The sequence below is a fragment of the Erythrolamprus reginae genome, chromosome 1 (genome assembly GCF_031021105.1).
Source record: "Erythrolamprus reginae isolate rEryReg1 chromosome 1, rEryReg1.hap1, whole genome shotgun sequence".
Lineage (NCBI taxonomy): Eukaryota > Metazoa > Chordata > Lepidosauria > Squamata > Dipsadidae > Erythrolamprus > Erythrolamprus reginae.
The window spans coordinates 402750246-402776765 of NC_091950.1; the positions used below are offsets into that span (position 1 = coordinate 402750246).

Below are 26520 nucleotides of genomic sequence, written 5' to 3' on the forward strand. Positions count from 1 at the left end.
GAAGATCTTGGGGTTAGGGGAAGAAACAACAGAGTCAGGTAGTAGGTTCCAGGCATTGATCATCGGTAGCTGAAGTCATATTTTCTGCAGTGAAGTTAATAGACTTAGGATAACAGAAGCTTTTCATATTTTAATTTGTGAAACATATGGAGGTCGTCCATTATTTTAAAAAAAACCATTCTAACCTTTGGAATCATCACTCCCTTCTATCCTTGCGCAGAGCAGGATGCAAAAATGAATCTTTCCTGTTCAGCTGTTCTTGGGTGATTGTTTGCAAAACTGCCTCCACTCAGTAAACACGCCCTGTCCCACCCCCAGACCATCTAAGGAGATGTAAAGTAAACTACTACACCCAGTAAGTGTGTGGGGGGGAACCTCTTTGCTGCTGCTTACAGGGTAAGACCACAGAGCCTGCTGAGAAGTGAAAGAAAATAGCAGAACGTGAGAAAGACAAACTTTGGGAGAATCCATCAGCAGAAGACTCTGGCCTGCAGCCATCCACACCAGCTATTCCTTATGAATAAATTCACAGAAAAAATCTCCTCCTTTCTATTTGAATATGACACCCCAAGGATGGTTTTGGTGCACAACAAGAAGGTGGGCTTAACCTTCCGACTGATCCAGCTGGTGGTCCTTTGCTACATCATTGGGTAAGTGTTTAGAACCAGGCAAAGGAGCCATTCGGTTCTTTCATTTGGAGCCCAGTCTATGAATCCCATCTGTTTAATAACTGACTCAGTCTTCCGTTCTTCCATCCTTGTGAGGTTGATAAAATGAGGACTAGATTACTGGGGGCAATAAGCTGACGTTAACCACCCAGAGAGTGCTGAAAAGCATTATGGGAGCAGTACATACCATGTTTCCCCAAAAATAAGGCAGCGTCTTATATTAATTTTTGCTCCCAAAATGTGCTATGTCTTATTTTCAGGGTATGTCTTATTTGTTTTCAATGAATTGTATCCTGTATCCTGCTGCAGCAAAAACACATCCAAACACGCAGCCGCATGTTGGATGCGTGTTGGATGTGTTTTAAATCTGATTGATGCAGCATTTGGGGATGCAATTTATGGACAGCAGTGTTATATATGTTCTGTTCGGGAATGCTGCAGAGCGAAACGTCTCCTACGTCTTACTTTCAGGGGATGCCTTATATTAGGCAATTCTACGAAACCTCTCCTGTGTCTTACTTTCGGGGGTGACTTATTTTCCGGGAAACAGGGTAAGTCTAAGTGCTATTGCTATCAATGCTCGTGATTAACCAGCAGACATTTGGTTGATCAAGGTCATCTACTGTAAGGAACCAAAGAGCATTTTTAGTTTTTGATGGTCTCAAGGATTTTAAAATGCAATTGATGGCAAAAGTCTTATATACAGTGATGAGCCGGTACGGGTGGGATCGGCAATCCATTAGAAAAAATGGAGATGCATACACACCTCCATACCCCCAACGTGTGCGCGCACAAGATTTCACCTGTGCACATGCGCCTAAAGAGAAATCTTGTGTTATTTTGGTGATTTTTGGTGATTTTTCGTTTCTGCACATGTGCGGAAGCAAAAATATCGGTGAAAATTGCCAAAATCATGCAAGATTTCACTTCAGGAGCATGCACAGAAGCGAAATCTTGTGTTGGGCCATGTGCACCCACGCCGGCCCCAGGAAGCACCGAGGAGGGGTACCGGTAGGTATCGGTGATGGCGGCCCTTTGCTGCCTATATAGGCTATGAAAATCCATTTAAACGTATGGAGTTGCACATGGCAGCCATCTCCTGATAGTGTCCATATATATCCCCCTCTTGGCCGATTCTTTGTGGAGCAGCTAGATTTAAAACGTAGGACTTCTACTCACATCTGCAACAGGAGTCAGCTCTTCCCAAGTTGGAGTTGTTGTTTAGCAAGACTTATTTGTTTGTTTGTTTGGTTTATTGATTTGATTTGATTTGATTTGATTTGATTTGATTTGATTTGATTTGATTTGATTTGATTTGATTTGATTTGATTTGATTTGATTTGATTTGATTTGATTTGATTTGATTTGATTTGATTTGATTTGATTTGATTTGATTTGATTTGATTTGATTTGATTTGATTTGATTTGATTTGATTTGATTTGATTTGATTTGATTTGATTTGATTTGAATGCTGCCCCTCTCCGTAGACTCAGGGCGGCTAACAACAGTAGTAAACAGCATATAATAAATCTAATGTTTAAAATAATTAAAAACCCTTATTTAAAACCAAACCTACACACAAACATACCATGCATAAATTGTATAGGACTAGGGGGGGAAAGGGTAGTTCAGTTCCCCCATGCCTGACGACAGAGGTGAGTTTTAAGGAACTTACGAAAGGCAAGGAGGGTGGGGGCAATTCGTGCGGCAGAAGGCGGACCCGGACCCAGACTTCCAGCTGTGCTAAGGTTTCTACTCCCTTTCACTTTAAGCCTTCTTTCAAAACCTGGCCAGTTGTCATTCATCTTGGCAAGGTCAGGATTGTGGGGTGGGAATTGCGCAACAAACCTTCACTCTTGACGTCTATGGAGATTCTCAGTCATCCAAGTTATGATTGTTCCAAAGGTGCTTTTTCAAAAGAACTAAAGAGACGAGAAGGACTTCTTGGATGAGAAGCGAAAAGGGAAAAATAAAATCCAGTTGCTTTTTGAAAAAGCACCTTTACTTTATTTTCGATCCTGCTTTAAATATACTCTCATCTCTGGCTGAAAGAGCTGCCTATCAAAGGATTCAATTCTGCTCTATGCAAAAAACCCGTCATAACTTCAAATGGTTGTAAAACCTCTAGTCCTAATTCAAAGACTACCTGTACTATCCCGGCCTTAAAGACTCAGATACTCCAAACCAGTACAAAACAGGAGCAGGCAATACATGTGCATAGTAAAAATTAGGAGCAGGCTAGGGGTGGGCAATCCAAAGCTAAGAATAGTGAAGTCTATTCTGGGTCCTATTCTTTTTAATATGTTTGTGAGTGACATAGGGGAAGGTTTGGTAGGGAAGGTTTGCCTATTTGCCGATGACTCTAAAGTGTGCAATAGGGTTGATATTCCTGGAGGCGTCTGTAATATGGTAAATGATTTAGCTTTACTAGATAAATGGTCAAAGCAATGGAAATTGCAGTTTAATGTTTCCAAATGTAAAATAATGCACTTGGGGAAAAGGAATCCTCAATCTGAGTATTGCATTGGCAGTTCTGTGTTAGCAAAAACTTCAGAAGAAAAGGATTTAGGGGTAGTGATTTCTGACAGTCTCAAAATGGGTGAACACTGCAGTCAGGCAGTAAGGAAAGCAAGTAGGATGCTTGGCTGCATGGCTAGAGGTATAACAAGCAGGAAGAGGGATATTATGATCCCGCTATATAGAGCGCTGGTGAGACCACATTTGGAATACTGTGTTCAGTTCTGGAGACCTCACCTACAAAAAGATATTGACAAAATTGAACGGATCCAAAGACGGGCTACAAGAATGGTGGAAGGTCTTAAGCATAAAACGTATCAGGAAAGACTTAATGAACTCAATCTGTATAGTCTGGAGGACAGAAGGAAAAGGGGGGACATGATCGAAACATTTAAATATGTTAAAGGGTTAAATAAGGTCCAGGATGGAAGTGTTTTTAATAGGAAAGTGAACACAAGAGCAAGGGGACACAATCTGAAGTTAGTTGGGGGAAAGATCAAAAGCAACATGAGAAAATATTATTTTACTGAAAGAGTAGTAGATCCTTGGAACAAACTTCCAGCAGACGTGCTAGATAAATCCACGTCCATAAGTAACTGAATTTAAACATGCCTGGGATAAACATATATCCATCCTAAGATAAAATACAGAAAATAGTATAAGAGCAGACTAGATGGACCATGAGGTCTTTTTCTGCCGTCAGTCTTCTACGTTTCTATGTTTCTAAGTCACTGAAGTTAGTAATAATTGGATGGCAGACTAGTTAGAGACTAGACTGGAAAGGTGAGAAAATATCCCAAAAGAAAAAAAATATTGGCCAGCTCTGTGGATACACTGTGCACCCCGATACTCACTAGAGTTTAACTTGATATAAAAAAGACTTTATGATTAGGTTGACTGGAGGCTAAAACATATGAAGAATGGTTGCAGGAACTGGGTATGTCTAGTTTGATGAAAAGAAGGACCAGGGGAGACATGATAAAAGTGTTCCAATATCTCAGGGGTTGCCACAAAGAAGAGGGAGTCAAGCTATTCTCCAAAGCACCTGAGGGCAGGACAAGAAACAAGCAACTGATCAAGGAGAGAAACAACTTAAAACTAAAGAGAAATTTCCTGACGGTTAGAACAATTAATCCGTGGAACAGCTTGCCTCCAGAAGTTGTGAATGCTCCAACACTGGAAGTTTTTATGTAGATGTTGGAATAACCATTTGTCTGAAGTAGTGTAGGATTTCTTGCCTAAGCAGGGGGTTGGACTAGAAGACCTTCAAGGTCCCTTGCAACTCTGTTATATTATTATTATTATTATTATTATTATTATTATTATTATTATTATTATTATGTCAATACAACACAGCAAACAAGATCACTATGTTGGATTTCGTATTTCATCACCAGTCAGGCGCTTCCCAAGCACCTAAGACTGAGTGATGTAGCGACGAATTATGTTTGCTGATCCCAGTAAAGCGTCCTTTTGCAATTGACAGATGGAGATTTTGTCAATTCCGATGGTTTTCAAATGTCCACTGAGATCCTTTGGCACTGCGCCCAGCGTGCCAAGTACCACTGGGACCACTTTCACTGGCTTATGCCAGAGTCGTTGCAGCTCGATTTTTCGATCTTCATATTTCACTAATTTCTCTAGCTGCTTCTCCTCAATTCTGCTATTATTATTATTATTATTATTATTATTATTATTATTATTATTATTATTATTACTGTTACTGTTACTGTTACTATTACTATTTCTATTATTATATTTACGCTGTCAGGTACAGTTTGCTGTGAAATTGTGCATATTGTTGCTTCAGGAATTGATATCCTATTGTAATAAATAAGTGTTCTAAGTCAGGAATTTGGGGAGTTGAAGTCCACACATCTTAAAATTGCCAAGGTTGAGAAATACTGTTCTAAATAATTTTTGTGGGAAGCTGAGGATCTTCAGGATGCTGTACAGGAGTTTTTTCCAACATCGCCAAGCTTGACTGAAACAGAATTTCTGTTTCACCATTCAACAATTATTCCTCCCCACCATGAAAGAAAGACAATATAAAAATTGTTGCAGCTACCATTTTTTAAAACTTTCTTGTATTCTTTTTGCACACTGATTGCCACCCAAAGCAATTTGTTCCAGCACTAAAAAGACATATGAATCTAATATCAAGTGAAACATCTCTCCATATTTGCGGAGAGGGGCGACATACAAATCTAATAAATTATTATTATTATTATTATTATTATTATTATTATTATTATTATTATTATTATAGAAACATAGAAACATAGAAACATAGAAGTCTGACGGCAGAAAAAGACCTCATGGTCCATCTAGTCTGCCCTTATACTATTTTCTGTATTTTATCTTAGGATGGATATATGTTTATCCCAGGCATGTTTAAATTCAGTTACTGTGGATTTATCTACCACGTCTGCTGGAAGTTTGTTCCAAGGATCTACTACTCTTTCAGTAAAATAATATTTTCTCACGTTGCTTTTGATCTTTCCCCCAACTAACTTCAGATTGTGTCCCCTTGTTCTTGTGTTCACTTTCCTATTAAAAACACTTCCCTCCTGGACCTTATTTAACCCTTTAATATATTTAAATGTTTCGATCATGTCCCCCCTTTTCCTTCTGTCCTCCAATTATTAATTATGTAGTTTAGCATTCCCTGTGCTAATTGGAGAAGATCCAGGAGGAGCATCCAGGGTGGTTAAAAAAGTCAACATGGCAGCTATATTGGTCCAAAAGAAGTGGGGCTTTGACTATTATTGTGGGGAGATCTATATCTATTTATATGTATTGGTCTGAAAGTGATTGTTGTCTATATCTATAGTTTATAGTGTAAATCTCTGAAAACACATTTGCAAATGAAATAGTATGTATGTAGGAACTTTATCATAGCTCTCTCCCTATCTAATATACTATATGCACATGGTTGCACTTTAAAAAAAATACCAACCTTCATCACAAACCTGTATAATCCAGAATTCTAACAAGGTCTATTTCCCACTTCATTCAAAGAATGGATAAAACAGCTCTCTGGCTGCTATGTTGACATGCCTTTTAAATTAGGCAAGAAATCACCTTGTAGTAGGTCTATTTAACATTCTAATTTTATTTTTCCTTTGCATGTCCAAGGATATGAAAAAATAAGTAAGCAGCACAGTAAATATTCATAATGCTAATGATTAAAAATGTGACAACCCAGAAATAACTCAGTAATGGGCACTGTGCCACATCAATAGCCGTGTTGATGGTTAGGTCAAAAGTTAGTCTGGTGTCGATGCTCCCCTGGAACATCTATATCCCCTTTTGCCCTTCAAAACAGAAGGACAGAATATAGATCCCACAGGCTGCTTGCTGAAGGAAACAGCTGTTTTTCCCATCTAAGCCTCCAATAGGAGCATTTCCCCAAAGAAACCTTTTTAGGAGGGGTGGGGGAGAGAGCAAGAAAGCTGAACACTTTTCAAAACTCGATATTTGAAGAGAGAAACTGTTAAGATTTTAGCTTCCTGGTTTTACTAGTTCATTTGACAAGGCTTTGTTCTATCAGGGCAAGGTTAGGGAATTTGGGGTCTTCTAGCTGCTGCTGGACTCCAACTGCTATTATCCCCAGCCAACGTGGTCAAGAATGACTGGAGATGCACCCAACGGGAATGGTAAGTGAGGGATGGAATGAAGGCTTTGCTAGAAGTGACTCCTTAGCACGAAGGAAGTCACACCTTTGCCTACGATTATTGTCCTTCAATCATCTTATCTCAGAAGCTACAGTAAGTTAGACTTGGCAGAAGAACTGGCTGAGAATGACAGGGTGGGATGGTGAATAGGAAAACATCCTTAAAGAATAGTAGTAGTAGTAATGATAATGATAATGATAATGATAATGATAATAATAATAATAATAATAATAATAATAATAATAATAATAATAATAATGTACATGTATAAAAATCAACTTAGGGCTTAGTTTCAGGATAGGTCTTTTTTCCCCCCCAGTGAAACAAAAAAGATGTGTAGATATTCTTCACAATCTAGAACTAGGTATAAATGAGCCACTTCTGCACCCTCCCTACTTCAGCCCCACACCTGTTCTCCAGAGCTGGCTGAGGAATTCTGGGAGTTGAATCTTATAATTTTAAAGCTTCTGAGGTTGAGAAACACTACTCTAAAACTCCTTGTTTTCCCTTTGAGTAAAACCTCTTGTACATAGTTCTATTAAGAGGAAAGGAGAAGGATCTAGTTACTCCTTAGCACTGTAATAATTAATTGGCACGAATGATTGCAAGGATAAGGGCTGGGTGGATCAATATAAATTCATTTTATTGTTCCCATAAACTGGGCAATAATCTAGATTGATTTGGTTCAATACTGGTGTTATTTTAAAAAGACAATCTCAGAAATATATGGGTTCATTCAGAACCTTTCCTAAGATAGAAGGTACCTTTAAGCAATTAACATTAATGGTCACAACTATAAACATTTAGCCCCAAATCCTTTTAAAATCCAAATTTCTCTAATATCACCTTTTATTATATGTATATGTTTTCATAATACAAACTTTTTAAAAAACCTAAATTTCCCTACAATTTTTTTTTTTAAAAATTACTTATTCCTGTGTAATAGTCCGGAATGGTGTAACAACTTAAAAAAAAAAAAAAAGCTTATCCTTGTATCTTTTCATTTTTTTCTATCCCAGAGGTTCATAGTGTTATTTGAGCAAGAGTGACATTTGATTTGGGTGATGTACCTTTAGGTTAATTTTCAATACTGGACTTGGATAAAGAAAGATGAAAGATAAACATAATTTAATTTAATCCAGACTAAGAACAGTCAAATCTTTAATGATTTCTAGTTAATTGTAATTCAACAAAAAAGAGAAGTCATGACATATTTGCTTCACATCTGTTTAAAAATTTGGAAGAAGAGACTCTTAGGATTTATCCCAAGATTTTGGGGATACTTTGTAATTTCAAGTTTCACTCTCTGATTAATTATTTCTTTCTACTTTTCTCTTGCAATTTGGGATTATAAATCACAGAGACATTCAAAAGATGTTTCATTTTTCTTAATGCAATACATTTGCAATGCATTTGTCGCCTGGACTGACCAGAGGATGAGAAAGAAGGAAGACAATGGCTTAACCAGACAGCTAGCGCCAAGTGCTGTCTTCACCACAATATGCTACATTTGTTCAGTTTCAATATTATCGACTTAATCTGGTTTCCTGTTTGGTGTATTTAGAAATTCAGTAGTCAAATTAGGAATGTTGTACAAACTCAATCTGTAATCCTGTGGCAAGTCTACTTAGAAGTAAATCGATCTTGAGTTCAGAAACATAAAGCCAGAATATCTCCAAGACCGCCTGCTGCTGCATGAATCCCAGCAACCGGTTAGGCCCCACAGAGTTGGCCTTCTCCGGGTCCCATCGACTACTAAACAATGTCGTCTGGCGGGACCCAGGGGAAGAGCCTTCTCTGTGGTGGCCCTGACCCTCTGGAACCAGCTCCCCCCGGAGATTAGAACTGCCCCCACCCTCCTTGCCTTTCGTAAACTTCTTAAAACCCACCTCTGCCGCCAGGCATGGGGAAACTGAGACATCTCCCCTGGGCCTATACAGTTTATGCATGGTAGGTTTGTGTGTATGTTTCTTTTTAAATAAGGGTTTTTTAGTGACTTTTAATTATATATTGTGCTATTACTGTTGTGAGCCGCCCCGGGTCTACGGAGAGGGGCGGCATACAAATCTAATAAATAATAATAATAATAATAATAATAATAATAATAATAATAATAATAATACAACATTGCAAGAATATAAATTCTGGGTTCCTACCGGTTCAGACCAGTTCTATAGAACTGCTAGTAACTTGGGTCCTGGGCCACTGGAACTGCTAACGACCCAGACCTGCCACGCCCCTAAGCTGTTCTCTCGGTGACACCTTAGGCCACCATCTTGTTTTTTGTTTCTGTGTATGCGCAGCTTTTTAAAATTACTGCACATGCACGCATGGTGTGTAATATGCCCGCGCAGCGCATCACTGAAGAATCCAGCAGCAGCAGAATCTGGAACCCACCCCAATATAAACTGAAGTTGAAATTCTGTTATTCAGGGAGGTGCCTGAATAGGAGTCCCTCCCAAACTCAATTAATCATCCTTCCTTAACTTTCACTCCCCCAATATTAGAATTCAAGGCCATCTAATGAGATCAGCAAATTGTAAATGTAGGGCAGGCCAAGGAAAACACAGGACAATTTTATGGAATTGGCTGTTAAGCTGAATTCCAATTGAAATAGCCCCCATAAGGCTAAACAAATTCATGAAGGAGAAGCAGAGGAAAACCTTATTAGTCACCACAACCAAATGAAACCTCCATGTTTAGTTAGCGTCTGTCTGGTAAAAACTCTACTTATTGCTGGGGAAAAATAGCAGAGAAAGCCTGTTGCTTTAAGCCTTAACTGGTAAATTTCTTCCAGAGTACATGCCTGTGACCATTGCTGGAAAATGTAAATATTCTTATTGGATTCTCATAGCATTAGCTATTGGCTTGCCTTAATTGAAAAATAAATCAGTGTGTATGTCAGACTGTCAGTAACCTGATTTTACTATCTAAGAAATTGATTGGTTGGGTAGTTGATTGAAGATTCTCAATCTTAGAGTTTGAATTCCAAAGCTGTTAAATATGTTATGTGTGAAATTGGGCATTTTACAGAATGCCTAGGAAATCTATAGAATGCCAGAAACGTCAAAGCACGTCAAAGTATGAAATACTTAATATTTCACATATATCCTAAGCAGTGTTCCCTCTAATTTTTTGGGTGGGTGGGTGGGTGGAAAAGTATTGTGTCTGAGCGGCAGTCCCTTCGGGACTGGACGGCACAGAAATAATAAATAAATAAATAAATAAATAAATAAATAAATAAATAAATAAATAAATGAATGAATGAATGAACGAACGAACGAACGAACGAACGAACGAACGAACGAACGAACGAACGAACGAACGAACAAACAAACAAACAAACAAACAAACAAACAAACAAACAAACAAATAAACAAACAAATAAAAAACCCACCCTGTTTTGCCTCAGAGAATTTCAAAATAAGATACTGTACTGTGTGTCTATAACAGTGAGCTCATAATAGGGCAACTCTATCAATATCAAAATGCCACTTAAATAGTTGAGCTAGTTTCAAACTAGATTTTGATTTTCTTATTCTCTTCCTTACTCCCATTCTTTTTCTTTTCCTTCCTCTCTTTTTTCTCTCTCTTCCTCTCTTCCTCTCTCTCTCCTTCCCTTACACTCTTTCCCTCTCGGCTTCTGGGCAGGTTTGGAAAACTCTGAGTTGATGATGATTTTTAAGTGAGCGATTGCTCACTGCTCAGCTTAGAGGGAACTATGATCCTAAGCATTCTATGCAGTGCCAAAAGGCAAACCAGCAAAGTATAAAACACTCCCAACCAAAATGCCATTTTAGCCTTTCTTGTTGCAACAAGTAGATAATATTTATCTTTTTCTCATCGTTGAAAGTCCTAAATTTTACTTCGCATTTCTTCTTACATTTTCACATACCGGATGTCTTTTCAATAAAGGGTTAGGGTTAATCCCAACTCTAACCCTAACTCTTTTCATGACTCTTTCATAATTTGTCTAAATAGTTATTGTTGTTCTGCATAATACCTACACCCCCCAGAGATCAGAATTGCCCCCACCCTCCTCGCCTTTCATAAGCTCCTTAAAACCCACCTCTGTCGTCAGGCATGGGGGAACTGAGATAACTTCCCCAGGCCTATATTGTTTATCTATGGTATGTTGTGTTCATGTTTTTTGAAATTATGGGTTTTTAGTTTTAATTATTAGATTTGTATTGTGTATTGTTTTTCTATTACTGCTGTGAGCCGCCCCGAGTATACAGAGAGGGGCGGCATACAAATTTAATAAATAAATACATAAATTGTATAGAGGGCCTGTGTAACAAATTAAAATAACACAGACATTCATACCAGCAGTGGGCTGCTCCCAGTTCGGACCAGTTATTAGAACCAGTAGCATTGGTAGGGGGAGGCTCCGCCCACCCGTACATAGAAGACTCAAGACTGGCGGGAGAAAAAGACCTCATGGTCCATCTCGTCTGCCCTTATACTATTTCCTGTATTTTATCTTACAATGGATATATGTTTATCCCAGGAATGTTTAAATTCAGTTACTGTGGATTTACCAACCACGTCTGCTGGAAGTTTGTTCCAAGGATCTACTACTCTTTCAGTGAAATAATATTTTCTCACGTTGCTTTTGATCTTTCCCCCAACTATCTTCAGATTGTGTCCCCTTGTTCTTGTGTTCACTTTCCTATTAAAAACACTTCCCTCCTGAACCTTATTTAACCCTTTAACATATTTAAATGTTTCAATCATGTCCCCCCTTTTCCTTCTGTCCTCCAGACTATACAGATTGAGTTCATTAAGTCTTTCCTGATATGTTTTATGCTTAAGACCTTCCACCATTCTTGTAGCCCGTCTTTGGACCCGTTCAATTTTGTCAATATCTTTTTATAGGTGAGGTCTCCAGAACTGGACACAGTATTCCAAATGTGGTCTCACCAGCGCTCTATATAAGGGGATCACAATCTCCCTCTTCCTGCTTGTTATACCTCTAGCTATGCAGCCAAGCATCCTACTTGCTTTTCCAACTGCCCGACCACACTGCTCACCCATTTTGAGACTGTCACAAATCACTACCCCTAAATCCTTCTCTTCTGAAGTTTTTGCTAACACAGAACTGCCAATGCAATACTCAGATTGAGGATTCCTTTTCCCCAAGTGCATTATTTTACATTTGGAAACATGCTTTTGTGCATAGGTTTGCTGCACATTCTCGGAAGCGTCCCCCACATGCAAGAACTCACGCACGAACTGGTAGCAAAGGGTTTTTAGAACCCACTACTGATTCATACGTTGTCTAAAAACATCCCACACTTTAAACGTTCTAAGCATTCTATACAATGCCAGCATTTCATACATTTCTAGTAACTTACATAATACAATTCCAGCTGCTGTGCAAAGCTCAAGTTTTGATTGATTTCTTATCTATGCAAATCTTGCCCTTTTATCATTTTTGTTGGGTTTCGTCTGCCAGAATAAGTCAAATATCACATAATATGGGCATTTTCAGCAGACAGAAAACTTTCCAGACATTTCCTGCTTATAACTGACCTGGCCTTTACCCTACTCTTGAAAGCCTGGGAATCAGAATTTGGCATGCTGAGCGATAAGGACGGATTCATTTTAGTCCTGTATCTAAAGTAGGTTTTGACGTCTTAAAGATTTCTGTTTTTTCTGGAAAACCTTGTAAAAAGGCAAATCTCCAGGCTAGGATGAGAAGGCATTTCAGTAAATGAGAAAACACAGAGGGCAATAACTCCTAGAAGGAGTTTGATTGATTGACAAGCCATGAAATCTTTGCTGACTATTATCCACCACATGGATGGATTTTCTTCAGGACTATCTGTCCCTAACCTAGTCTTTCAGGTCTTCTAGAAATGCACTTTTAGCCACTACTACTGAATCTGTCCATTTTGCTACTGGTCATCTTCTTCTCTTTCTTTCTACCTTAACAAGCACCAGAGCCTTCTCCAGACAGCTGGATCTTCGCATAACATGTCCAAAGTAGGGTAATTTGAGACTGGTCATTTGGTTGGTTTGATGATCCATTGGTTTGTTTTCTCGGCTATTCAAAGTGTGCTCACAAATCTTCTCCTACATGATTTTACAGTTCATTGTCCTGAGTTTATCAAACCTTGGAAAACTGGTAAACTATGAACCAACTGAGCTATTTGAGGGCGGTGTTCTCTCTGGGTTCCCCCAGACCTCAACACCAACTGGAAAAAACAGCCAGACACGCTGGTAAAAGCAAAAGTACTTTATAGCTTGAAAAATAAACACAGAGAAAAACCTGTTCTTCCCAACAGGCAGGCTAGGAGACTTTACAGCAGAGTCCTGATGTCCAGACAATACAGCAAACTTCTTGCTGGCACACCCACCACTGTAGAGCATAAGACCCCCACCTTTTCCCCCCAAGGTTTCAGTATTCAAAGTCACAAACCAGAATTCCAAGACGCCAAAGATCACAGCCAGGTCCCAAGACTCCCAAAGATAAATACTCCACAAGCCAGGAAGGGTGGGTCTGCCTTTTAGCCTTTCCAGAGAGCACCACACCCAAACCCAGCTGTTGCCTCTTTAGTGCTGAAAGTACTTAGCCAATTGCTCCCTTCTTTGTGTTGCTCTTCTCTGTCGCAGATCGATTATTGCTTGTGCATTTTCCTCTAAGGAATCCAGGCTGCTTGCTGGGGAGAGCTCCCTCTCGGGGGCCTCTGGCTGTTCCCCCTCTTCCTCAGCCTGGGATTCCTCCTCCTCGTCTGCCTGCACCTCCTGTTCCTCATCCTCCCCCTCTGAGCAGGAAACCGACAGAAGATCAGCCGTTCCCTGAGGGGCCTCGGACGGAATCACAACAGGGCGGAATTTCACAGGTTTTTAAAAGACTAGTAGAGGAGTTAATATTTATTCCTGTCACTGTTTGGAAATGGAAATTTGCTGAAAACGTGTCAATTTCAGCTTTTACATATCCCACCCCGTGCCTTGCTGTTTTCCGGACTTTGTTGATTTTTCACGCCTTTGAAACCAAAGCGGAGCAAAGTGTATGTGTCTCACTTCGTTGGAAGAAGGAGGGCTGTGACGTTTCTTCACAGCTGCTAGCTAAGTACTTAATGACTGCTTAAGGGAAATTGTACAGACTATCCGGTTGTTTTGGGAAGAGTGCTCTTTGCAATACAACAAGGGTGCTTAGTTTATTTTGCATTTTGTGATAAAGAACATTGTTTTGAATTTTCAAACGTGTGTGTGTCTGAAATTCGTACCCTTGAATTTTCGGGAGGCTCCTATCAGAGAGCCCGGCAGAACAGGTAGGAACCGACTTCTGCTCTGCATCCCTCTACATGAGGCATCTACATGCCATGGTTAATGGAACTATGAGTAAGAACTGAATCTAATTTAAGAATTAAGCATCGTACGAAGGGAATGCAGGGCTACTTCGAAGTTGCCAATCAACATATGGATAGTAGACACATGTATCTGATGTCTCTCCTACTAGGATTATATGAATATTACTCTTCAGAATATTACTCTTTTATAATTATGTCTACATCTGCACCCATCCATACAAATTAACACCTAGTGATTTTGGGGGATGTGAATATTGCCTTTTTTGGAAGAGTCCAGCAGTAAGGCACCATAAATAGTAAGCAAGATTCCCAAGCTATTTGCCCTGGGTGAATGATCTGAAGTTCTCTAGGGGAGGGATGAGCTATAGCTTGAAGAACTAAAACTTGAGACTTTACATGAAGATGTAAAAATAGGAGAAAAATGGTGGCACCGATTTAACCAGGGAACAAAAAAAACCTGCTGCTACTATTTTTAAGAAAGGGAACAGCTGGAACATATTTTGTGTTGAGCACAGCCGTATGTATTTAATGCAAGTCCTATTCTGCGATTTGACGCGATAAAATACTGCCATTCCAGATTTAATTTTTGAGAATAGACTGATGCTTGGAATACATTGCCTGTGAATATGAGGAATTGTAATCTAATACAGTTAGTTCTCAATTTACAATAGTTTGTTTAGTGACTGTTCAAAGTTAGAACAGAAACATTAAAATAAAAAAACCACTGTAACAGCATTGTCAAAAAGGCATTAAGAGTTGTTAACTTAATTTTGCAAAACTTCTTCTCTGATAACATTGTACTGCAAATCAAGGCATATAAAACTCTGCCAGACCAATTCTCAAATGCAGCTTTCTGCCTGGAATCCATACTCTATATCGGACATTAATACAATCGAACGAGTCCAGAGGTATTTTACAAGAAGAGTACTCCATTCCTTTGCTCACAATAGAATACCTTAACCCAGTGGTTCTCAGCCTTTCTAATGTCGCGATCCCTTAATACAGTTCTACATGTTGTGGTGACCCCCAACCATAAGTCTAGCACCAATTCTCCCAATAAAGCTTTAAGCTGATTGGCAGGAAGGTCGGAGGGACACCTCCACTGTAAACGCCTGATTGATCTGATTGTAAAAAAATGTTCCAAGGCACAAGAATAGAAGCTTTAGCTCCTAACAGCATGGGAAATTTGTCTTTTCCCATGGTCTTAGGCCACCCCTGTGAAATGGTTGTTCGACTACCAAAGGGGTCCCGACCCCCATGTTGAGAACCACTACCTTAAGCCATCATGCTTGAAATTTTAGGGCCTGGACAACCTAGAACTACACCGCCTATGGTCAGGCCTAACCTTAGGACACAAAATTGTCTGCTACAATGTCCTACCTGTCAATGACTGCTTTACCTTCAACCGCAATAATACACGGGCAAATAAATATAAAGATTTATTTGTTTGTTTGTTTGTTTGTTTGTTTGTTTGTTTATTTGTTTGTTTGTTTGTTTGTTTGTTTGTTTATTTGAGTTGAAAGGGACCTTGCAGGTCATCTGGTCTAAATCCCTGCTTATAGTAAACTGTTAACTGTATAGTAAACTTGTAGTAAACTGTTCCAAACTCAACTGCAGAAAATACAATTTCAGCAACAGAATGGTCAATGCTTGGAATACACTACCTGAGTCAGTTGTCACATCCTCAAACCCTCAAAACCTTAACCTTAAACTGTCTACTGTAGACCTCACCAGTGTTCCCTCTAATTTTTTTGGGGGGTGGGCGGAAAAGTATAGTGTCTGAGCGGCAGTCCCTTCGGGACTGGGCGGCACAGAAATAATTAATAAATAAACAAACAAACAAACAAACAAACAAATAAAAAAACCCACCCTGTTTTGCCTCAGAGAATTTCAAAATAAAATACTGTACTGTGTGTCTATAACAGTGAGCTCATAATAGGGCAACTCTATCAATATCAAAATGCCACTTAAATAGTTGAGCTAGTTTCAAACTAGATTTTGATTTTCTTTCTCTCTTCCTTACTCCCATTCTTTTTCTTTCTCTTTTCCTTCCTCTCTTTTTTCTATCTGTTTCTCTCTCTTCCTCTCTTCCTCTCTCTCTCCTTCCCTCACTCTTTCCCTCTCGGCTTCTGGGCAGGTTTGGAAATCTCTGAGTTGATGATTTTTCAGTGAGCGATTGCTCACTGCTCAGCTTAGAGGGAACTATGGACCTCACCCCATTCCTAGGAGGTTTGTAAGGGGGCATGCATAAGTGCACCAATGTGCCTACTGTTCCTGCCCTATTGTTTCCATCTATTCATACTCATTTCTTATGTGTATACTTTACCTCTTTATACTTATATGTTTCTATGTTACTCCCACAATCTAGGCCTTCCAGAAAACCATAAAGACATTATTATTATTATTATTATTATTATTATTATTATTATTATTAATTAGACTTGTATGTCGCCCCTCTCCGGAGACCCAGGGTGGCTCACAACATACAATACAAAACAATATACTGTATGTATAAATCTAATAATTAAACTATGACTAAAATCCCTGGCTTTTAGGGCAGGCCTGGGGCCGTTGATCTGATGGTATACCATTGGGATCTGGGGCCATTAATGATATGTATGGTTCTTTAAACTGTTTTAATTGTTTTAACAGTTGATTTTAAATTGGTTTTAAGGGGTCTTAATATTACATTGTATGTTTGTTTTTTTATTGTGAGCTGCCCAAAGTCCATTGGGCAGCATACAAACACAAACAAACAAACAAATATTCATACTTATAATTGTTTTCTATGACCATTTTCACACTTGAGGCCATTACAGCATGGTGATCATGGGATCAAAATCTGGCCTCATATTTACGAGTCTTCGGAGAGGGGCGGCATACAAATCTAGTAAATTATTATTAAATTATTATTATTATTACGATGACTGCCATGTCTTGAGGGTCATGTGATCACCTTTTGTGACTTTCTGACAGGCAAAATCAATGGGGGAGCCAGATTCACTTTACAACTGGGTCACTAAATTAACTGTGGTGATTCACTTAACAACTGTGGCAAGAAAGGTAGTAAAATGGGGGCAAAACTCGCTGAAGAAATCTCTCGCCTAGCAACTGCTATGTCCCCTCAGGATGCTCAAGTCTGCTCAGCAACCTCCCTGATTGGCTAGAACAGGAGCTGTTAGAAAGCGGGAGTTTAGAGGCTCCCTATTGGCTGTCACGTCTGACAGTCGGCTATAAAAGAGCTGACAGGCACAGCAGAAGCTGCTGACTGTTTACTGAGCTGTTTCTGGTTGCAATTGCTGTTGTCTTCCGTTAGCCTTAATAAAGGCCTTTGTTCTGGCTTTGATCTGGCTTGCCTCAGTTATTGTGCCCTCGCTTTGTGCATTTAATAGCAACATAAATTTTGGGTTCAGTTGTGGTCTATATCAGTGGTCCCCAACGTTTTTTCCACCAGGGACCAGTTTCAGCAAGACAATTTTTCTATGGCCCAGTGGGGGTGGAAAGGGGCGTGGTTGGGGTCGGGATTAAGCATGGGGGTGCTGGTCCTCCCCGCCCCTTTCCCGCCATCGTCCTGTGGCCGGCAGAACCTGCCTCCCAAGCCCTCTTGCCCAGCGGGAGCTAAGCGCTGGAGAGAGGGGGTCAGGCTGGCCCTCCTGCCTCCCCCCAGCCAAAAACGCAAAAGCGCCCCGCGGCAGAAGCCAAAAGAGGCTTGAGCCTCTCGGTCCTTCCCGCCCCTCTGTCCCATCCATCGTCCTGTGGCCGGCAGAACCTGCCTCCCGAGGCCTCTTGCCCAGCGGGAGGCGAAGCGCTGGAGGGAGGGGGTGGCGGCATGAGGGCCGGCAGCTGCTGACTCCACGGACCGGTGCAACATGCCCCGCGGCCCGGTACTGGTCCGCGGCCCGGTGGTTGGGGACCCCTGGTCTATATAAAGCAGGGGTCTCAAACTCACGGCCCGTGGGCCAACTACGGCCCTCGGGACAATAGTTTGTGGCCCCCACCTCAATATCAAAGTATTATTATTATTATTATTATTATTATTATTATTATTATTAATAATAATGATAATAATAATTAGATTTGTATGCCGCCCCTCTCCGAAGACTCGGGGCAGCTCACAACAATAATAGAAACAATATAACAGTGAAACAAATCTAATATTAGAATAAAACATATCTAAAACCCCAACAATTCAAAACCATACAACACATACCAAACATAAAATATAAAAGCCTGGGGGAGGATGTCCCAGTTCCCCCATGCCTGGCAATAAAGGTGGGTCTTGAGTAATTTGCGAAAGACAAGGAGGGTGGGGGCTGTTCTAATCTCTGGGGGGAGTTGATTCCAGAGGGCCGGGGCCACCACAGAGAAGGCTCTTCCCCTGGGGCCCGCCAAATGACATTGTTTGGTTGACAGGACCCAGAGAAGGCCAACTCTGTGGGACCTTATCGGCCGCTGGGATTCATGTGGTAGAAGGCGGTTCCGGATGTATTCTGGTCCAATGCCATGTAGGGCTTTAAAGGTCATTACCAGCATTTTGAATTGTGACCGGAAACCGATCGGCATCGGTTAATGTTAGTGCGACCCGAGTTTGATACGAATGGCACTTTTCAGTGTTGTGTGTGGAGCTGAATGTGGTTTCTTCAGTCTTCTATATCTGTTGTATTATTATTATTATTATTATTATTATTATTATTATTATTATTATTATTATTTTCATTTTATTTATTACTGATTTATTTATTTTTTCCTTAGGAATTTGTTCATTTATTTTTATTTTTTAACACAAAATAAGATGAAAAAATAAAGACATTTGATAACATTGGAATGTTTTTGTAAGAGCTTTTCTTATGGAAAACCTGATGCGGCCCAGCCTCACCCAGACTCTAACTCTAGCGGCCCCCGGCAGTGTTCCCTCTAATTTTTGGGGGGGGTGGGCGGAAAAGTATAGTGTCTGAGCGGCAGTCCCTTCGGGACTGGGCAGCACAGAAATAATAAATAAATAAATAAATAAATAAATAAATAAATAAATGAATGAATGAATGAATGAATGAATGAATGAATGAATGAACGAACGAACGAACAAACAAACAAACAAACAAACAAACAAACAAACAAACAAATAAAAAACCCACCCTGTTTTGCCTCAGAGAATTTCAAAATAAAATACTGTACTGTGTGCCTATAACAGTGAGCTCATAATAGGGCAACTCTATCAATATCAAAATGCCACTTAAATAGTTGAGCTAGTTTCAAACTAGATTTTGATTTTCTTTCTCTCTTCCTTACTCCCGTTCTTTTTCTTTCTCTTTTCCTTCCTCTTTTTTTTCTGTCTGTTTCTCTCTCTTCCTCTCTTCCTCTCTCTCTCCTTCCCTCTCACTCTTTCCCTCTCGGCTTCTGGGCAGGTTTGGAAAACTCTGAGTTGATGATGATTTTTAAGTAAGCGATTGCTCACTGCTCAGCTTAGAGGGAACTATGGCTCCCGGGTAAATTGAGTTTGAGACCCCTGATATAAAGTCATGGACTATAACATGTAGAACCCAGGTTGAAGTATGCTGCTTTATAATATTTGTTTGTTTGTTATTTTATTTTTATTTTATATTATTTTAATTATTTGACAAACATTTATAGGATAGTAGTAGTTGTATAAACACAAGTAAAAAGTAACAATATAGGAAATTGGACAATGATGGTAAGCACAGTAGTGCACTTGTTCATGCCCCTTACAGACTTCTTAGAAATGGGGAGAGGTCGACTGTAGACAATCTAAGGTTAACGTTTTTGGGATTTGGAGAAGAAACCACAGAGTCAAGTCTGCAGACTAGTTTCTAGAAATATTCATCATTAAATTATAATGTGGTATTCTACAAACAGTTACTGCTATGTTCAGTAACCCATACAATATTCCTTGAAGGTATTATTACTCTGCGAATGAAAGACGCAAATGAGAAAATAATTTGGTGATGTAATGGCTAAGGACATCCACATTCATAGATCATGGTTCAGCAAGATTAGCAAGAATGTCCATAAATAAATATTGTTCTAAAGCAAATATTTGGCCAGCTGAGTAGTGGTTGACTCGTCATCTAAAATCAATTTTATGTATACTCATCAGGAAGTAGCCACTTCTGAATACAGCAGGATCTATTCTGAGAAAATGTTCTTAAGGATTATGTTTTTATTCTTTCATACTCTCTGAACAAGAGGCATTCCTTTAGTTTGCGTTATTTTATGAGGAACAGCATGAAGATAGATTGAGATCTACTGATTGATCTTTGGATGATTGGCAAGTGTTTCTGACACTAATAAGTAAATTGTCCTGTAAGTAAATTAGCGTTTCTGACCCTAATTGTTTAACTGTATAATCAAGTTTGTTATATAATTAATTACTCAATTATATAATCAACCACTCAGATTCAGTTATATTTCTGAAATGTAGAAAACCTATTTTTTGGTTCCATCTCACCTAGAGAGGGAAATGTTGTTTTCAAGTGTATATGATTACAGAAAAAGTATAAAAATTAATATGAATATATAATAAGTGCAAACATGGTTTTGAGTACATATTTTCCGAATACATGGAGACTTTAGCATTGGGATGGTAGGCACACTGGTGCGCTTATGCATGCCCTTACAGACCTCTTAGGAATGGAGTGAGGTCAACAGTTGACAGTTTAAAGTTAAATATTTGGGGGTTTGGGGAAGAAACTACAGTGTCAGATAATGCATTCCAGGCATACTCTGTTGTTGAAGTCAATTTTTTTGCAATCAAATTTGGAGCCTTATTCTACCAGACTAGAAATTTTAGGCTAGAAAATTTAGAACTACGCTGCCTTCAATCTGACCTAAGTTAGTACACAAAATTATATGCTACAATGTTCTACCTGTCAATGACTACTTCAGCTTCAACTGAAACAATACACGAGCTCACAATATATACAAACTGCAATGGTTCCCCTAACAACTGTGCAATACTCAACTCTTGCTTAACAATGGTAATAACAACAACAACAACAACAACAACAGAGTTGGAAGGGACCTTGGAGGTCTTCTAATCCAACCCCCTGCTTAGGCAGAAAAGTCTACACTACTTCAGATAGATGGTTATCCAACATCTGCTTTAAAACTTTCAGGGTTGGAGCATTCACAACTTCTGGAGGCAAGCTGTTCCACTGATTATTCTAACTGTCAAGAAATTTATCCTTAGTTCAAAGTTGCTTCTCTCCTTGATTACTTTCCACCCATTGCTTCTTGTTCTACCCTCAGGTGCTTTGGAGAATAGATTGACTTTGTCTCCTTTGTGGCAACCCCTGAGATATTGGAATACTGCTATCATCAAACTAGACATACCTGGTTCTTGCAAAGGTTCTTCATATGTTTTAGCCTCCAGTCCCCTAATCATCTTTGTTGCTCTTCTCTGCACTTTTTCTAGAGTCTCAATATCATTTTTGCATCATGGCAACCAAAACTGAATGCAGTATTCCAAGTGAGGCTTTACCAAGGCCTTATAAATTGGTATTAACACTTCACATGATCTTGATCCTTTTCCCTCTGTTAATGTAGCCTAGAACTGTGTTGACTTTTTTGGCAGCTGCTGCACACTCCTGGCTCATATTGAAATGATTGTCCACTAGGACTCCAAGATCTCTCTCACAGTTACTATTGTTGATCAATAGTATCTATGCATTTTGTTTTTCTTGACTAAATGTAGAACCTTACTTTTTTTATTCCGGCTTGTAGCCCATCTCTACTGCCTTTTGTTCTGACTAGAAGAGGGAGAAATGGGATTTGAATGGGGACAATAGAGGGAGAGGGGCGGCATACAAACCCAAAGAAAGAAAGAATGAGAAAGAAAGAAAGAAAGAAAGAAAGAAAGAAAGAAAGAGAAGCATTTTATGACTAACGAGAAAAACAGAATTTCTACCACACAAATGTAAAAGGGGACTTTATGAAATAAGGAGATCTTCTCATAAAGATATAGGATGGGAGTGGGGAAATGAAATGTCTGGTGTTGAGAGGAGTAGAGAGGCGTGAAAATAAGAAAATTTCAATCACTTGAGCTAAATTGGTAATTCATGCCACTTCCTGTAAGGTATCATAATGAAGAGATTTGGGGGATTCCAGATGGCTAAAAAATGGAACAGAAAGTGGGTAACCATACTTTTCAGCTACTTACAACCACAAAACCAGAAGAGGTGGGGAAGAAGAAAACAGAGAATGAGTTGGTGTTAGAAATAAACCTGCCAAGACAAGAATCAGTGGTTCCCAGACTAAAGGAAACTATTATATCATCCAGCTGCAGGCAGAATAGAATAGAATGGAATGGAACGGAACGGAACAGAATAGAATTCTTTATTGGCCAAGTGTGATTGGACGCACAAAGAATTTGTCTTAGTGCATATGCTATCAGTGTACATAAAAGAAAAGATACATTTGTCAAGAACCATGTGGTACGATACTTAATGATTGTCATAGGGGTCAAATAAGCAATGTGGAAACAATCAAAATTAATAAAAATCTTAAGGATACAAGCAACAAGTCATTCAGTCATAAGTGGGAGGAGATGGATGACAGGAATAATGAGAAAAAAACTAGTAGTAATAGTAGTGTAGATTTGGTAAATAGTTTGACAGTGTTGAGGAAATTATTTGTTTAGCAGAGTGATGGCATTTGGAGGAAAACTGTTCTTCTGACTAGTTGTCTTGGTGTTGTGCAGTGCTCTGTAGCGACGTTTTGAGGGTAGGAGTTGAAACAGTTTATGTCAAGGATGCGAGAGGTCAGTAAATATTTTCACCGCCCTCTTTTTGACTCGTGCAGTATACAGGTCCTCAACTGAAAGCAGTTTGGCAGTAATTGTGTTTTCTGAAGTTCTGATTATCCTTTGACATCTGTGTCAGTCTTGTTGGGTTGCAGAACCAAACCAGACAGTTATAAATAGCCTTTGATTTGAAAAAGTGGGAGGAAAAAGCCTATGATTTAAACACCGGCGCTTAGATTTATATATAAGCTTTGATTGCTAAATACTGCTGTTTCAGTTGAGTTAATTTTTTTTTTCAGTAAGTTAATCAGTTTAGCTTAGTCTGTGAACCTCCACTCAGAAGGCAAATTATGAATAAGGCGTCTGGAGAACACGTCAAACAGAGCTCAAAATCTGAGGAATCCAGATTTACCGGCATGGCATGTGTCAAGTCTACAATGATTTTGACTTACTAAAACCATAGAATTACAGAGTTGATGGGGACCTTGAAGGTCTTCTAGTCCAAGTCCCTGCTTAGGCAGGAAACCCAATACCATTTCAGACAAATGGTTGTCCAATCTCTTCTAAAAAAAACTTTTACAACTTTTTTTACAAGTTGTGAATGCTTTTTTTTATTACAAAAAAGCATTTACAACTTCCGGAGGCAAGTTGTTCTTCTGGTAATTGTTCTAATTGTCAGGGAATTTCTTCTTACTTCTAGTTTGCTTCTATCCTTGATTAGTTTCCATCCATTACTTCTTTCTTATAACTTAGGTTATAAGCAGTAAAAAAAAAATATTCAGACTGATATCACTTCAGTCAAAAATATTTGTCACGAATGAAGGCAAATATACAGTATTTACAGTATTACCACCAACTTAATTCTGGGTTTGGAAACATTCTGGGTTTGGAAACTATTCTTGTGGTGTGACCAGAACAATCTAGAACTGAACACACTCAAAACCCTAGAAATGGTGGTAGACTTTAAGAGAAACCCTTCCACCCTTCCACCTCTCACAATACTAGACAACACAGTATCAACAGTAGAGACCTTCAAATTTCTAGGTTCTATCATATCTCAAGACCTAAAATGGTCACCTAACATCAAAAACATCATCAAAAAAGCACAACAAAGAATGTTCTTTCTGTGCCAGCTCAGGAAGCTCAAACTGCCCAAGGAGCTGCTGATACAGTTCTACAGGGGAATCATTGAGTCTGTCATCTGCACCTCTATAACTGTCTGGTTTGGTGCTGCAACCCAACAGGATCGACACAGACTTCAGAGGATAATCAGAACTGCAGAAAAAACAATTGCTGCCAACCTGCCTTCCATTGAGGACCTGTATACTGCACGAGTCAAAAAGAGGGTGTGGAAAATATTTACTGACCCCTCACATCCTGGACACAAACTGTTTCAACTCCTACCCTCAAAACGTCGCTACAGAGCACTGCACATCAAGACAACTAGACACAAGAACAGTTTTTTTTGAACGCCATCACTCTACTAAACAAATAATTCCCTCAACACTGTCAGACTTTCTACTAAATCTGCACTTCTATTCTACTAGTTTTTCTCATCATTCCTTTCACCCATTTCCTCCCATGTTGACTGTATGACTGTAACTTGTTGCTTATATCCTAAGATTTTTATTAATATTGCTTCTTCATTGCTTATTTGACCCCTATGACAATCATTAAGTGTTGTACCATATGATTCTTGACAAATGTATATTTTATTTTATGTACGCTGAGAGTATATGCACCAAGACAAATTCCTTGTGTGTCCAATCACACTTGGCCAATAAAAAATTCTATTCTATTCTATTCTATAAGGAAACAATATCCAATTTCCAGCCATCAACACACAATCAGTCAGTAGGAAGGCACTATATAAAAACAGACCAAAGCATCTATTTCAGTAGAAAGAAATTCCCTGAGGATGGGCATGGCATGAGTCTGAAAGCTCAGAAGAGTAAAAATCTCCGATCCCAATGAGAAACCAAAATTCAATCTCGCAAAAATATTTGTTGTTTGTAAATGCTATTCATTCTTTGCCAGAATAGTTTTCCTTCTTGCTTTTTTACTTTCTAAGCATGCTAATTGTCTTTTCTTTTCTTTCTTTCTTTTTGTAAAAAAAATGTCTTTTTAAGGTGGGTATTCCTGTACGAGAAAGGCTACCAGTCTAAGGATGGCATCATAAACTCTGTCTCAGTGAAACTCAAAGGCATCGCACTTACAAACATTAGTGGCATGGGTCCGTACTTATGGGATGTGGCAGACTACGTTTTCCCTCCTCAGGTAAGACTTTAGTTTCGATGGAAGAGTCATTTCCAGAAAATAAACATAGAATTTTGAAACTGAATTCTAAGTGCCTTTTGCCGGGGTCTCTCATAACTTCAACTGGTCATAAGTCAAAGACTACCTGTATTAATTTAGAAGAACTTTCCCTTTTGCTTGTTACTGCTTGGTCAATGATTGACTCCAGGGTTCTGCTGAAAGAAACACGGCACTCAAAAGAAATGATCAACCTTCTCCTATTTTGGATGAATATTTATGGTTATGAGATGAAACTCATGGTTATGGATGAAACATATAATAGTGATGCCCATTGTCATCGGAGCACTTGGTATCATGTTCAAGAATTTCACAAAAAACACGAAGAAATTGCAACTTTCTGCAATAACAACCGAGGGATTGCAAAAAAACTGCACTACTCGGAACATCATATATTTTAAGAAGACACTTGGTTAATACCTATGACGCGGGCAGCAACTTGCATCAGTCAATGGCATTTGTGATGCATTTTTGAATGTTCTTTTGACTGACTTTCATATTTGGTAAATTGATGATGATGACATGATCATAATGATCATGATGATGATCATGATGATCATGATGATCATGATGATGATCATGATGATCATGACCATGATCATGATGAAGGAGAAGGAGATGGAGGAGGAGGAGGAGGAGGAAAAGAGTAAGTGGAAGAAGAAGAAGAAGAAGAAGAAGAAGAAGAAGAAGAAGAAGAAGAAGAAGAATTATTAACAGTGATGCCCAGTGTCATCAGGACACTTGGTATCATGTTCAAGAATTTCACAAAACACATCAAGAAATTTCAACTTTCTGCAATAACACCAAAGGAGTTGCAAAAAACTGCACTACTCCGAACATTAATTATTTTAAGAAGGTACTTGGTTGATACCTATGACGCGGGCAGCAACCTGCATCAGTCAATGGCATTTGTGATGCATTTTTAATGTTCATTTGACTGACCTTCATATTTGGTAAGATGATGATGATGATCATGATGATCATGATGATCATGATGATCATGATGATCATGATGATCATGATCATGATCATGATCATGATGATCATGACCATGATCATGATGAAGGAGGAGGAGGAGGAGGAGGAGGAGGAGGAGGAGAAGAGTAAGTGGAAGAAGAAGAAGAAGAAGAAGAAGAAGAAGAAGAAGAAGAAGAAGAAGAAGAAGAATTAACAGTGATGCCCAGTGTCATCAGGACACTTGGTATCATGTTCAAGAATTTCACAAAACACATCAAGAAATTGCAACTTTCTGCAATAACACCAAAGGAAT

At 39.1% G+C, this 26520-nt stretch overlaps 1 protein-coding gene across 1 annotated transcript in view; it reads left to right on the plus strand.

Annotated features, from left to right (window-relative positions):
• The first annotated feature begins 416 nt into the window (after nucleotides 1-416).
• P2RX1 (purinergic receptor P2X 1) overlaps nucleotides 417-26520 on the plus strand; it is a 61400-nt gene continuing 35296 nt past the window's right edge. Inside the window, exons 1-2 of the mRNA XM_070735168.1 lie at nucleotides 417-650; nucleotides 25067-25214. Of these exons, the coding sequence (XP_070591269.1) occupies nucleotides 517-650; nucleotides 25067-25214 (282 nt within the window). The 5' untranslated portion in view covers nucleotides 417-516. The remainder of the gene's footprint in view (nucleotides 651-25066; nucleotides 25215-26520) is intronic.